Genomic DNA, 14,778 nt, shown 5'->3' with positions numbered 1-14,778 from the left:
TATCGACCCTCCCAAGAGCTTTCCCTGCTCCCACCCTTCCCATCCCTCTTTTGTCAGATGTTATCTTCCCCTTCATGAAGCTACCACTGTCTGCTCTCTGTCCTGTTACTTCCACAGTCTTTCCTGCCTCCCCAATCCTGGTCACCATCAAAATATGTTCATTTTGACATCATAACCTTTATCCTAACTTTTACGTAATACTTGTCTCATACAGGATTTTTATTTTTGTTTGACTAATGTCAGTAAGCATAGTGGTCTCCAGATCCATCCATGTCGTGAGGTGTTTCACAGTTTTATCATTATTGTTTAGTAATATGTGGTATTCCTTTGTGTGAATGTACCACAATGCACCCATTCTTCCACTGATGGGCATTTTATTTTCATAGTCGTGCACTATTACGAATAGTGCTGCAACAAGCATGGGTCTGTATGTATCTGCTCATCGCACCTTGTTCCTTGTTTCTTTAGGGCATATGCCAGACCACTGGCGCATATGATGTTTCTATTCCCAATTGTTCAAGGAAGTATTGGTTATGTCTGCCTGTTAATTTGACTCGGTAGTCACTAAAATCTATCTCATCAAAAATTAATATTTTCATTCCTGGTCCTTTTTGCTTCTATTTGCTTGTTATAGTTTTTCTACTTTTATTTTTATCTTTTTCTCCTTACTTCTAAGCTATGTCTTTTATAGACAACATAATCATGTGATGTTTTATTATATATTCTACTACATCCTTTGACTGGTTATTTAAACCATTAATAATTCAGTGTAAATATCAACAGGTATGAATGTACTATCTTATTTTGTTTTCTATATTTTTTAATACTGTTATTTTCTTTGTTCCATATATTATTCAGTGCTAAATTTATTGTGATTATATTGATAGGCTTTATATCAACTTGGGTGGGCCAGAATTCTTCCGTTATGTGATCTAACATGGTATAGGCAATTCCATGATTGGATTTTCTATTAAGCAGCCAACCAGTTGTGGAGAGAATAAACAATAAACTTCACTGCCATTGAGTTATAATTCCAATTTATAGAGATGCTATGGAGCAGGGTAGAACTGCCCTTGTGGGTTTCTAAGACTATAACTCTCAAGGGAGTAGAAAGCATGCTCTTTCTTTCAGGGAGCAGCTCGTGGTTTTGAACTGCTGACCTTGCAGTAGGAACCCAATGCATACTCACTATGTCAGCAGGACTCCATGGGGGAAAATAGACCTCTTAATCTGGTCACAACCTTCATAGAATTGAGAGATGTTTAATTCAGAGTGTGGCATACTCTGTATAAATTGATAGTGTGTGGAAGCTAGCTAGTTTCTACTGCTGAATTTGAATATAGCACCTGGTCTGTCTACCTCCTATTATGTCAATCACTGATCTCAGGAGCCATCAGTGTAATGCTGACCTTGGTTGGATTCACTGGGAAGATCTCGGATTCCTTCAGCTTCAGCATCCACCAGCCTGTCATCTTTCTGCTACAACTTCCTGCTTCCTTGTCAGCCCCTGCAGCTATAGGAGTCAGGAGAAGCCTTCAACTTAAGTCTGACACACAGATGTGAATCAGATTGTACTTAGTAATTTCTACAACCACGTGAGCCATTTCTTAAGATAAATCTCTTTCTATATACATCCACATATAAGTGTCACTGGTTTTGCTTCTCTAGAGAACCCAGCCTAACACGTATTTTTTATAATAGTTTCATTGACATAACTTACACAATCTGAAATATCTATTCACATACAATTCTGTTACTCAATCCCATGGAATGGAGTTATATAATCATCAATGCTATCAGCTCCCCATTCCGGCCCCTTTCTCCTCCCCACCCTCTTTCTTTCCCCTACTCTCAAGGAACCATTACTCCTGTTACTGTTTCTGCAGGGTTATCTATCTTGACTTTCATGTACCAAACAATCTTAAATATACATGCAAACATACACAAATCTAACATATGTGTTTTCTTATTAGGTCCTTTGTTGCTACTGTTTAATTGTCTACCAGTTCTTTACATATTTTTTTTGTTTTGAAGGGAAAGTTGTTTTTATTTGAAGTTAACCTACATTTACCATTAAATTCCTAAGCTTAAAATAGTCCAGTCTATCTTAATATTGTCTTGAATTACTCTCCCATTTGGAAATCCTATAACTACATCTTTATTCTTTCCTTGTGCTTTGTAGTTGTCACAATTTTTTAAATTATGCCTTTGGTTTTCAAATATGTGCATTTATTTTGTTTGCCATGCATCTATATCTGGGTTGGTCCCTAGGCAATGCTGTCATATATATCTCATGTTGCTGTCTCCCAATTGTTGAGTCTCTGTCCAAAAAACACCCTTGAGCATTTCTTATAAGATTGGTCTGATTTTTACACATTCCCTTAATGTATGCTTATCTGGAAAGGTCCTAATTTTGCCATTATATTTGAGAGACGGTTTAGTTGAAAATATAAATTTAGCTGGCAATTTTTTCAAGGTTTTATATATGCCATCTCATTGCTTCTCTGATGAGAAATGAGAATTTTGTCTTATTGATTTTCCTTTGTAGTTAACTTTTCGTTTTTTTCCTGATGTGCTTTCAGAATTATTTTTTTGTCATCGGTTTTTAAAGTTAGCTTGTTATATGTTTTAGTGACTTTCCTTTGGGGTCAATCCTGCTTGAGCTTCTTGAATGCATGTCTTTGTCTTTCATGATATTGCGAAGGTTTTTTTTCCCAACAAATATTTGACGATTTTCTCAGTGTTTTTGTGTTGTTGTTACTGATGCTCTTCTGGAATTCTGATGAGAAGTAAATTATTCCTCTTGAAGAATGCTCCATAATTCTTAGTTTTTATTCGTTTTTGTTCTTGTTGTTGTGTGTTTTTTCTCATTGTTCCACTAACCAATTTGTATTAAAAGATTTATCTTCAATTTCTCTCAAATTTCTTCCATGTATTCAGTTCACACTCTTTCCAATGTGATAAGTATTTCTGAAATTTTAGTATCAACCTTCTAGATTTTTATTTGCTGTTTTTGTATATGTTTTTTGTTTTCCATTTATATTATCTATTTATTCTTGTTTTGCTTTCCTGAATTCTTCTAGATTTTGGTCTGTGGTTCCCTGATCTCTTTCCTAACTTATTGTAGGAACATAAGTATAAATATTATTAATTTATTGTCAGGTAGTTTCAATGTCATAGCTTACTCAAGAAGATATTCTGGTTCCATATTTTTGGTCAGTTTGTTTGAGTCATCCCGTTCTTTCTTTCTTTACATGTAATTTGAAGTTGTATGTAATGCTTCATATATTATTATATTGTCATTATTTTTGTTTATTAATTGAATATTGGTTAGATTTACCCTTATTTTTTTCTTTTGTTTTAATATATCTGGGTGTGTTAGATATATTACCTCACTGGGCAATAGGACAGGATTGCTTCTCTGGTTGTTAGTTTGGCAGCACTGGAACTTGTGGTGACATGTCTATTGATGGATTTGGTAATGAGTAGTAGATGTGTGGTTGCAAGTCTGTGATTACTGGTAATCACAGAGTAACTAAGGGCAGACTGAGCAACTGTTGGTTCTCCATTGAATCAGTGATACTAGCGTGTGTTGGGACATTCGCCTAGTGAGTTAGGGTAGGGATTGATTATTGTTACAAATAAATGCACAAACATGGGGGAAAGTTATGAAAACTCCTTAAATGTGCCAGAACAATTTTGTGGAATGAGTCACTGTACTTTGGGGGCTCCGGACCATAGTCTTGGGGACAGCAAAATCAATTGAACCATGAAATGTCAGTCTCCGTCACCCTGAGACTAGAACCCCATGGTGCCTGGCTCCCATTACCAACTGCTCTGAAAAGGATCACATTAGAAGACTCTTGATAGAGTTGTAGAAAAGTGTGGAGAACTCAAAATCATAAGAGAGATGGAATGTATTGGTTGTAGAGAGACTGGTGGAACACTCAAGACCCTAGCTCATCTTTTGGGTCTGGGAACTTAACTCACCCACATGTTCGAACAATCGACCATTTGAGATAAAAAAGACAGCGTCCACCCAAGCACAGAAGGTTAGGAAGACAGAGGAATGGAAACAGGAAACACTGGGATGAAGTGAGAGGGTACATATGAATGAGTTGAAATAAAATGTCTATAAACTGTTGAATGTAAACCTGATGATCTGCTCTGTAAACTTTTACATAATTCACAATGAAAAGACTAAATAAAGTAAAACAAATAAACACACCTAGAAGGCTTCACCGGGTTCTCTACTATTCAGAGAAGAGCTGACATCACTTCCACTCAAATTATTCCAGAGTATAGGAAAGGATGGAATACCCTAATATTCATTTTATGAAGTGAACATATTCCTAATACCAAAACCAGGCCAAAACTGCATTAAAAAAGAAAATTATAGTCCAATATCTTTCATGAACATAAACGAAGATTTCTTCAAAATCTTAACGAATTGATCCAGCAACATATCAACAAATCCATAATGCATCATGACCAAGTGGGACTCATACCTTTATTAGTCAAACTTATGAAATGTCAAGTTCTTGTATCTCATCATATCCTCCACTTAGGTATGAACATGACTGAAGGTGGTGTTTTTATCTTAAATCTTTCTCCAAATAACTTTGCACTGATTTATACCACATCAAAACAGCTGTTTTGGAATCATCTAGGGACTTAAATCATGTTCCTTTTCAACGTCCTTTGAGTTTGGGGTGGGAAGTCCTGGTGACATAGTGGGGCTGCTAACCATAAGTTCAACAACTCGATCCCACCCGTCACTCCATGGGAGAAAAAGGAGACTTTCTATTCCCATGAAGAGTCACAATCTTGGAAACCCATGGGGTACTTTTACTTTCTCCTGTAAGGTTCCTCTGAATTGCAATGACTTCAAGGCAGGGAGTTTGCATTTTTTGGTTTTCTGTTTTGAGTTTGAAGGGGGATAAAACCAAGTCAGGAAGGGAAAAATTGTGGATAGGGTAAAGTTTCCCAATGAAATTCTCACAAGACAGCCCTGCTAGCCTGAAGAAGGAACAGGCACATTGTCATAATAGGGGGACATCCCTCAGTGCTACACTCCTGACCTTTTTCTCACCAATGCAATTTTCAATGGATTTAAAGATTTCTTCCTTATAAGGCACGCGATTATCTGTCCTCTGAGAAAAATCTATCGAGATGACCCTTTTGGAATCCGAAATAATCAGTGGACATAACCTCCCTAACTGAGCTATGTGCCTTGAATTCAACTGTTCCATCACTTGCCCAGCGAAGCCCCTGTGTGGATTGGATATTTGTTTTTAAAGGCATAATAGCAGGCGAAGACAAGTGTAACACGGACGGAACCTACCTGCAGCCACTCACAGTTTGCAGAGACATGTTGAAGCTTATTTTGTTTGAAATAAATTCATGCATTTAAATTCATGGAACACTAGTAGTAATACTTTTTATTTATCCTTATATGCAATCCTGAAATAGCAGTAATAGCCATAATCTATGAATGGATACATAGATAGAAATGCAAGTTCAACAGGTGGAGGATGGCAAATGGGACTGTACCTACTAAATAGGTTGGACCGAAGATATTTCTATATACCGTGTGTGCTGCAAACAGGGGGCAAAGTTAAGAAAACTTGTTAGCTGTAACCAAACATATTGAATGAGTCACTGCACCTGGTGGCTCAAAGCTACAATCCGGGGAATACCAAGGTAATTTGCATAAGAGTCCTCAAGGAAAATGTTCTACATTTTACTTTGGGAAGAACCAACAAATGTCTAAGACTGGTGAGTTGCTATATAATGTGCAATTACTGGCCTTACCCAGTCTGGAGCAAAGAAAAGTGAAGAAAATTAAGAGTCGAGGAAATGGTTCATCTAAAAGACTAATGGACCCTGCAAACTCCTGCCTCCATAACCCTGAGACCTGAAAAATGAGAGAGATGGTGCCAAGCTACCCCTGCTGATGGCTCTGAACAGGATCATAAAAGGGTTTTCTGGATAGGTTGGGAGAAAAATGTGATCAAAACTCAAAATCATATAAAAGATCAGATTTACTTTGTATCATAGAGACTTATGGAAACCCTGAGACTACACCTTTAGACACCCTTCAAGTCTGGAACAAAACCACCATTCTTTTTCCCCTGACTCTATCTAGGAGTTTACAGTCCTTCAGTCAAACTGTCTCCTGGAGTCTTCCATTTTTTCACTTTATTTCACCCAACTTTCTGCCAAACACACCTGTAAGGGGAGCAATAACATCAGAGAGGTATCCACTTCTTAGGCCACTCAGCCATACAAGGTCCAAAGGGCAAGGATGGCCCAGAGATAAAGCTCAGAAGGTGAGAATGGTGAGAAAGAAAGACAAATTGAAAAGGTAACACAAAAATTAAGTGGAAGGACTTGTGCTACCTTTGCAGTCAACATCTCAAAACAAAATGTGCGTAAATTATTTAACGGATGCCCAATTTGATCTGTAACCTCCCAAATCACAACAAAATGTTAAAAAACAAACTAGACATAGAGCTAACATTTTAGGGGATAAAACCTCTGGATCTAATGGAATTGCTAAGAATGCCTATATAAGTCTACAGTTATCGCAGTATTATTCACAAGAGCAAAACCAGATAGAAACAACCTAAGTGCCATCAACCAATGAGTGGATGAGTAAAATGTGTTACATACATACTGTGGACTACTACTCAGCAATAAAGATAAATGAGGCCCAAAATCCTTGGAACATGTGTAAACTTGGAGGACATTGTGTTAAGCTCAAAGAGTCACAAAAATACAAATATTGAATGTTTTCACTTTTCTGAAATGACGTGAACAAGGAAATGTACAGAAGTGTACGTTCATTAGCGGTTGCTGCTGGTTATTTGTAGTCATGAGAAAGTAAGATTGACTGAAGGCGATGTAAAAGGGGGTTTCAGGAAGTTCCTGAAAAAATTTTCATTATCTTTTCATTCCATTGTCTCACAAATTTTTGAAGTCCCTTCATATGCACAGCTTGATGAAGGTTTACACAAGTAAAAAAGAACCAGGGGGTGAAAGATTAAGGTGTGCCTGATCCAAAATCATGTTTTTTTCTATAAACTTATATACATACAAAAACTGGATAATGAATAAGGAAGATTGAAGAAGAATTGATGCCTTTGATTTATGGTGTTGGTGAAGGATTTTGAGTATGCCATTAACTACCAGAAGAATAAACAAATGTCTTGGGAAAAGGTAGCCAAGAGGCTCCTTAACAGCAAGAATGGCACAACGTGGTGTCGTGTACTTCAGACAAGCCATCGGGAGGAACAGTCTGGTAGGCCGACTTGCTGCAGCGGTTTGGCAACAAGTGTGAGGATGGCTGCGAGTGCTGCACAGGGACTTGCTCTAAGTGGGAACAGAGTCGGTGGCACCTAACAACAACACTGGGGTCTTTCCAATTTAGTTCTGGAATAAACAATCTGATTTTTTTTTTCCATGAAAAAGTTGGTGGACGCTTAATACAATAACATCTAATTTTCAAACAATAACAAAATACCCAAAAAGGATATATGTGGGTGAAACGTACATATGTAAATTCTGCTGTGGCTGTTGGGTTTTGTTGAGTCAGTTCTGACTCATAGTGACCCTATGAAGACGTTAGTAGAATTCAATTTCCTCATCACTAGCTTTCATGGTTGGTGCATGAATTTGAATAATAATTGTGCTGATTGGATTTCCTTGAAGGTGGATAGATCTGCTTCGAACCCAAACAGCATTGTACTTCAGAATAGATCTTCAAATGTCCTTTTTGATGATGGATGCAATGCTATTATTCTTCACTATGTCATTTCCAGCATAATAAACCGTATAATTTTCTGATTCAAAATGACCAATGCCAGTCCATTTCAGCTCACTAATGCCTAGGATATTGATCTTTATGCATTCCATTTCATTTTTTATGACTTCCAATTTTCCTAGTTTCATACTTCATATATTTCAAGTCCTAATTAATAACAGATCTCTTTTTCTTCTCATTGTGAGTCATGGACTATCAGAAAATGAATGTCCCAAAGGCTTTAGACCCACATCATTGTGATCAACTTTACTTTGAGAAGACAGGTCTTCCTCAAGCCTGGAGGGCCTTCTGACCCAAGGGGTTCATCTTCTGGCACTATCTCTGACACTATTCTGCTTCTGTTCTTTAAGCCTTCCGTGTCTGGCAATGTTTCAATGCTATCCATAAGGAAACATATGCATACTAAATCTGGATATATAGGAAATGTTTAAGCTCCAGAAAACTGTTCACCATTCTGTTATTTATAACCAAAATTGCATTTAGAACTAGATTGTGTAGTATAACAGCTAAGTATAATAACACTTCCCTGAGTTCTTCTACCTTTGGAAAAAGGATATATTTTTATAAATAGAAATCACCATATAAAATTTGAATTAAAGAATATGAGCTTGGGTATTTTGTTTACAGATAAATTAGATAGTATCATATGCCTCTCTTCCACCCCAGATTTCATGTTATATGGATAGTTTTAAGTATTATCTATAGCAACATCATTGAAAAATATTCAAAACACTTAAGTCTTCTCTCAAAATTAGCAAATACAAGTAATGAACATTTGATTTACCATTTGGAAATTCAATGAATATGATGTCCTTAGGACAATAGTCAAGTACATGTAAGAGGACTTCAAAAATGTTTGGAAAATGGAATGGAAAGGTAATGGAATTGTTTCATGAACTTTTGAAAGCCCTCTCCTATGTACACTGCTGGGGTTATTTTCCAAGTGGGTCTGTTCTTAAGTGATCACCTATTTAGGACTTTGGGTTATCAATCAATTTTCTACGTGCCCACTCTTTCAGTCTAGATTCAACCTGTGGCACATGTTAAAAAACCCTTCTATTTGGAGAGAACACCTTTACCTGGAGCTGGGCTTGCAATATCTTGACCACCTTGAAGATGTACCTCTCCTCGCTTTCTTGGTTGTATTCTTGCATGGCGAACCACAGGCATTGTTTCACGTTAGCGCTTGATGAGTTGACTGGTTTGAGTTTCCTCAGCACTTTCACATGATGCTTGGCTGGATCTGTTGTAGTCACCACAACCACCAGAATGGTCAGCAGGAGCAGAGAGAGCCACTGACGCCCGGTCATGGTCCTTCTGTCAAGGCGACACAGATGTGCCGCCTCCTCCTGTTGGGATGGGGTACTGCTGTTGCCTGAATAGCTTCAAAAAGGTCCCTAGCACAGGGGCTATCTCCTTGTTGTTGTAGTTGTATTCAAGGTAGGGTCACTAGGATCACTTTTAGGGCTCTCCTCTCTCTTCCTCCAATTCTGGGTGTAGCTATCTCAGTGTTAGTCTAGTTGAATTCAATGCAGACTCACTAGGGTTCTCCGCTCATTTCCTCTAATACTAAGTGTAGTCTTTACTTCTAGGGAAACTTCCTCTCCATCTGAATGCAGATGTCTCTATGCAGATTCCTGTGTGGATCACCATCCACTCTTGTTAGCTGCCTCTCCGTCCTATATGAAGTATGGACGTTGCTGCTGGGAGAGAGCCTCCTCTCAAGACTCTTGGCTCCACACCTCCTGTGCACTTTCAAACCTGCTCTACCCCATCAAGCCCTTTCTTCTCTCCTGGATATTTGGCCCTGACCCACTGACTTGCCAATACTCTCAGTTCATACCTGTGGTCTAGTCAGGAGCCCTGCTTTCTGGTGTATCTTTACCTGACTTCACTTCCTGTTGGAAAGTCACACAGAAGTCCCTTTGTGATGTAATCGAATACTGTCCCAGCCCCAGTGAGGACACTACTCATCTGCAGGCCCATGATCTGTGGACCCAGGCAGCATGTATATGTCTCCTGCATCTTCCTTCAGGATGGAGGGCCTATTAGGGACCTCCTGCCCACAGGCACTATAACCCTAGCCCTCTAAATTTCTACCCTCAGGGCTCCAATCATTTGAATCGATGACACGTCTTGGCATAGTCCTGACAGGGCATGGATCACATGAACTGCACTAATGCCCTAGACTTGGTCTTAGTGTAGTGTCCAGCAAGTTCCTAGGGGTACAGAGAGGAGGCATTAATAGGCTTTATTAATAAGTTCTTGGTCATGAAAGAGGGCTCTGTGCAGGAAACTTAGGGGATACATTTAATTGGAGACTGCATATATTGTACACCCTTTTGTATTTAAACTACGTAGTGATGAAATTTTCTGATTTCAGCAATGTGATGTCTGCCTTCTCATAACCCTATTGGTGAGGGAGAGACTCCCTCTGTACGGTGTAGAGAGCAAATCCATCCCTTTGTTCTGGGTTCCTGAGAGTTCCAAGCACCGAGCTTTCATGGGGTCTAGGCTTCTTGAAGCAGAATCTAATTTGTTGCAGCCACATGGTGAGGGCTCAGGGAGTTTATGGGTTGGAGAGAGCAAGCATCTACACAGAAGAGCAGCGCATCCTCTTTGACATGTGGAAGTTCTGTCCTGGTATCCCTCCTAGACAAATGAAACTTTTCATTTTTGTGTGTGTGTGTATGTGTTTCTTTTTGTATAGTTAAGCTGTTATTACAGGTCTAACCTCTCCCACGAGTTCTGTGAGCTACAAAGAGAATTAGCAGATCCAAAGGAGCAGGGGTGCCAGTTGGTTTGAAGTAGAGAGACTCTTGTGGACTTCTGAACTTGAAGACAAACTTACCAAAATTCACTGCTATCAAGTTGATTCTGACTCACATCCACCCTGTAGGATGGAGTAGAACTGTCCGCCCCCACAACCTTGGGGTTTCAGAGGGAGCAGAAAACCTCATCTTTCTCCAACATTGCCATAGGCAGTCCATTGCACAACCAATTTTGCCTCCAAAACTCGAGGTTACTGAAATGGAGACCCAGATGGTAGGATACACAGGGGAAGACAGATGCATGATGGAGACCCAGATGGTAGGATGCACGGCGGAGGACAGCTGCATGGAGCAGCTGGTATCTGAACTGAACAGGAAAGGGAAGCTCAGATTTCCAAAGAGCACAGCTGGCATATGGAAGGTGGGTTGTTTTTAAGAGAGTTGTCATTGTTTTTTATTGATGTGTAATATTCATAGTATGAATATACTAGTGTCTCTTCATACATTCCTCTATAATTGAGGTTTTTGGTTGTTTTCATATTTTTGCTATTATGGAAATTGCTGCAAAAAAAAAGGTGTGCATGCCTGTTCATGTATTCTTGATTTATTTAGGGTCTATACCAAGCAGAGCAATTGCTGGATCATAAGGTATGTGTATTTGCTTTTGTTTGAGGAGGTGCCATATTGATTTCCGTAGTGGTTGTATAACTCTATAGCCCCACCAGCAATGTAAAGGCATTCCAATCTCTCTGCATGCTCTCCAGCATTTATTATTTTATGTTTTATTGAATTTTGCTAAATTTGTATTTTTTATTGCTATTTGGGTAACCTAAATTGTATAGCATCTGTATTAGTGTTTCTATTGTTCCTTTTAGCAAATTAACGCACACACACACACACACACACACACACACACACAGTCTTAGTATTTTAACACAACACAAATTAATTCTTACAGTTCTAGAGGTAACATATTCAAAATGGCCTCGACTGGGCTAAAATAAAGAAAACATGGTGGGCCTGAATCTCTGTGAGCCAACTCAGAGCCAAGTCTATCTGTGTGTAACCTAACCTGAAACCCATGGCCTCATTGTTAGTATCAGGAGGATCAAGGTAAGCATCAGACGAATTTTTTTTAAGTAGAATTTCTTTTTAAAAAGAAATGCTTTGCTGATATAAAATTCAAATATTATACACTTCCATAGTTATGTCACTTTTAAAAAGAGTTGTGTATACATCATCACAATCAGTTCCAGTGCACCCTTCCCATTCGCACATTCATTATTTGCTCCCCAATTCCCCTTGCCCTCCCAGACCTCCCCAGCCCTGTTAAACCATTCCATCAGTTATTGTGTCTATGCATCCACACTTTCTGTGCTTCATAAGCAGAAACAATAAAAAAGCAAACACAAAATGAAACAGAAAGAAATAATAATATAAAGATAAAAATAAAGAGTAATATAAAGATAAAAATAAAGAGTAATAATATAAAGATAAAATAAAGCCAACAATTTAAAAAAGCATTCTTTATGTGAGTTAATTGAGCCTCCAAAAAGACCCATTGAAGTCTAAGTCTATGATATCTGTGATGTGATCTTATTAGAAACAGAGTCTGTTCTGATGTCATCAAGTAGGATGATGCCCTACTGAAGACGGGATGGACCTTAGTCCAGTGACTAGTGTTCCAAATTCCAAACGTCATACCTCTGGGAAACAGAACTGGGAAGAGAGTGCTTGTGGACAAATTCTCTATGTTCATACGTTAAGTCTGGAAAGCTGGCCATGGGGGGAAACCTTATGTTCCTGAGTTGGAGATGCGGTCCACTCACATTCTCTTAAATAAATGCTATTCCTTACAATGGTCCCCCATTATGATGCAAATTTTAAGGTGCTACTTGCAAGCACATACTTGCTACGATATTTACTTGCAGGTTAACTGCTTGAAGGCTACTTGCCTGAAGGTTGTCTGCCATCCAAAGCAATTAGACCCTATTGTCCGTCCCACCTCAAGTAGGGCCCACTCCCTTCTGATAAGGATCATAGATTATTCCCTTAGAGAAGAGCTCAGTGGCACCCAAGGTCAAGCCAGCTCAAAGGCCACTAAGGTTCGGCTGCAACCTTAACTCTAGAACCTGCCCATCTTGTTACATATATACCTTCCTGTCACATGTATGCTTCTCGTGCATCCCCTTCCTAGCTCATCCCCTTCCTGTTATGTATGTGCTCACCATGGCTTGCATCCCTGAAGTTATATAAGCTTGTGAGATAAGATATTGCCTCCTCATTCTGGTTCCTGTCGCCATGGAAGAGCTGAGTCCTTGCATGCCTTGTCTCATGTCTCTTTAATTTACCCCTCAATGACACAACCACACTGTGCACCTATTCAGTTGTGGGGAGGCTGGTCCCCCCACACATACCAATTTTCATCAAGTCAGTTCTGACTTATGATGACCCCATATGTATCAGAATAAAACTGTGCTCCACAGTTTTCAGTGACTGGTTTTTCAGAAGCAGATCATCAAACCTTTCATCCACAGTGCCTCTGGGTAGATTCACGCCTCCAGTATTTCAGTTAGCAACCAAGACTGGGAACAACTTAACACCACTAACGGGACCTGATGTCCTTAAAATCAGAAACAAAGGTACACGAAGTCACAGAATGCAGAAGAGAAAATGTCACTGTCTTTTCTTTGGACGATATAGGCAGAGATTAGAGTGATGCATCTACAAGCCAATAGATGCCAAGGATTGCTGACAACTACCAGAAGCTGGAAGATACAGGTAACGTGTATTAGGCTTGGTTCTCTAGAGAAGCAAAACCAGGACATTTATGATTGTATATAAGTAGAGCAGTTTATGTTGTAAAAGGAAATATTAAAAAGAAAACAGCACACAGCTGTTGAGAGAGAGCTCAGACTGACACACTTTCCTGGGTCAGTCAATGTGCTGAAGGTCTTTCCATGTGGTTACCAGGTGCAAGGGCTAAAGAAGCAGGAGGTAGGAGCCAAAGGCTGGTGAAGCAGAAGAGAGGCCAGTAGTGTGCTGTGGCAAAGCAAGTGACAGTAGGACCTCACAGTGTGGCAATGAGAGTCTGCCGGCAGGTGGCACAGGGTGGTGATTCACTGCAGTCAGTCTAGGCAGTACAACTTGGTGATCCCAGGCAGCCAACAGAGCACGTGCAGCATGGCAATGCAAGGCACCTATCAAGCAGTGCAGCATGGCATGTGAGGCGGCCAGATCAGGGGGCACACCAACCAGTCCAGGTAAGAAGGGATGAAAAACAGAGGCAGTCAGTCCTCCACAACATCTTTTTCTTCTTTCCCCATCTTATATGTAGGCCACACCTCCAAGGGATGTCACCAGGCTGCAACCTGTTTGATAAGCTAGACTCCACCCAAATCTTCTTACAGGTGCCACGTTAGCACACAGAAACCTAACCATTACCGAGGATCTTCCTTTGAGCAGTGTTTCCTAAAATGGAGGGAGCTTGAATCATCCAGGGGGGCACAGGACTGTAAAAGCAGATAACTACACTTTATCTTGGATACTAGACTATACTACAATGTTTTTAATTGCATGAGGGGTACTGAGTAGTATTTTTGAAAGGAGGATAGTAGCCACATCAGTTTTGGAAACTACTCAGAGAGATTCTGACAGAGCACAGCAATGCTGACACTGTGCTTTCATATTTCAAGGTTTTGATCAGTTTCGTGTCAAATTGACGGCCAAGATTTCCCCATCTAACATAATGAAATCAATTCCATGCTGGGATTTTCTATGAAGAGCTAAGCAGTTGTTGAAAGATTAAGATGAAGTATGACCCCTTTGTCCGGTCATGGCCCTGATACAATTGGAAGAAAATTGATTCAGATATGTAACCTATTCCTATGTAAGAAGACTCTGTGAGCAGGCTCCCCACTTCTTACTGCAACTGTCAGGATTATGCATCTGATTCTTTAACCCATAGATCCTAGGTGCTATCAGTGGCTTGCCATATTGCCTAGCAACCTCAGATTCTTTCAGCTCCACAGCCACAAGCTGGATTTGCTTATCTTGGATGCATAGGTCCCTGTCTCCACCAGTCTATGATCTTCCTGCTTTGGGGGTTGTCTTCCTACTTCCTGATTCATCAGTCCAGCAGCTACATAAATCATCTTAACATCTGACTCACAGACTTGAACC

General features: G+C 39.6%; 1 protein-coding gene across 1 annotated transcript in view; it reads right to left on the bottom strand.

The window, feature by feature from the left end:
• The window catches only part of CST8 (cystatin 8), an 18,592-nt gene extending 9,004 nt beyond the window's left edge, over positions 1–9,588 (bottom strand). The window contains exon 1 of the mRNA XM_004716957.2: positions 8,905–9,588. Coding sequence (XP_004717014.1) covers positions 8,905–9,135 — 231 coding nt within the window. The 5' untranslated portion in view covers positions 9,136–9,588. The remainder of the gene's footprint in view (positions 1–8,904) is intronic.
• Between the last annotated feature and the right edge of the window lie 5,190 nt (positions 9,589–14,778).

The sequence above is a fragment of the Echinops telfairi genome, unplaced genomic scaffold, assembly GCF_000313985.2.
Source record: "Echinops telfairi isolate 266 unplaced genomic scaffold, ASM31398v2 ScPeMD7_5592;HRSCAF=6446, whole genome shotgun sequence".
Classification (NCBI taxonomy): domain Eukaryota; kingdom Metazoa; phylum Chordata; class Mammalia; order Afrosoricida; family Tenrecidae; genus Echinops; species Echinops telfairi.
Note: the sequence above shows the minus strand (reverse complement) of the source record. Positions and strands in the feature narration are given on the sequence as shown.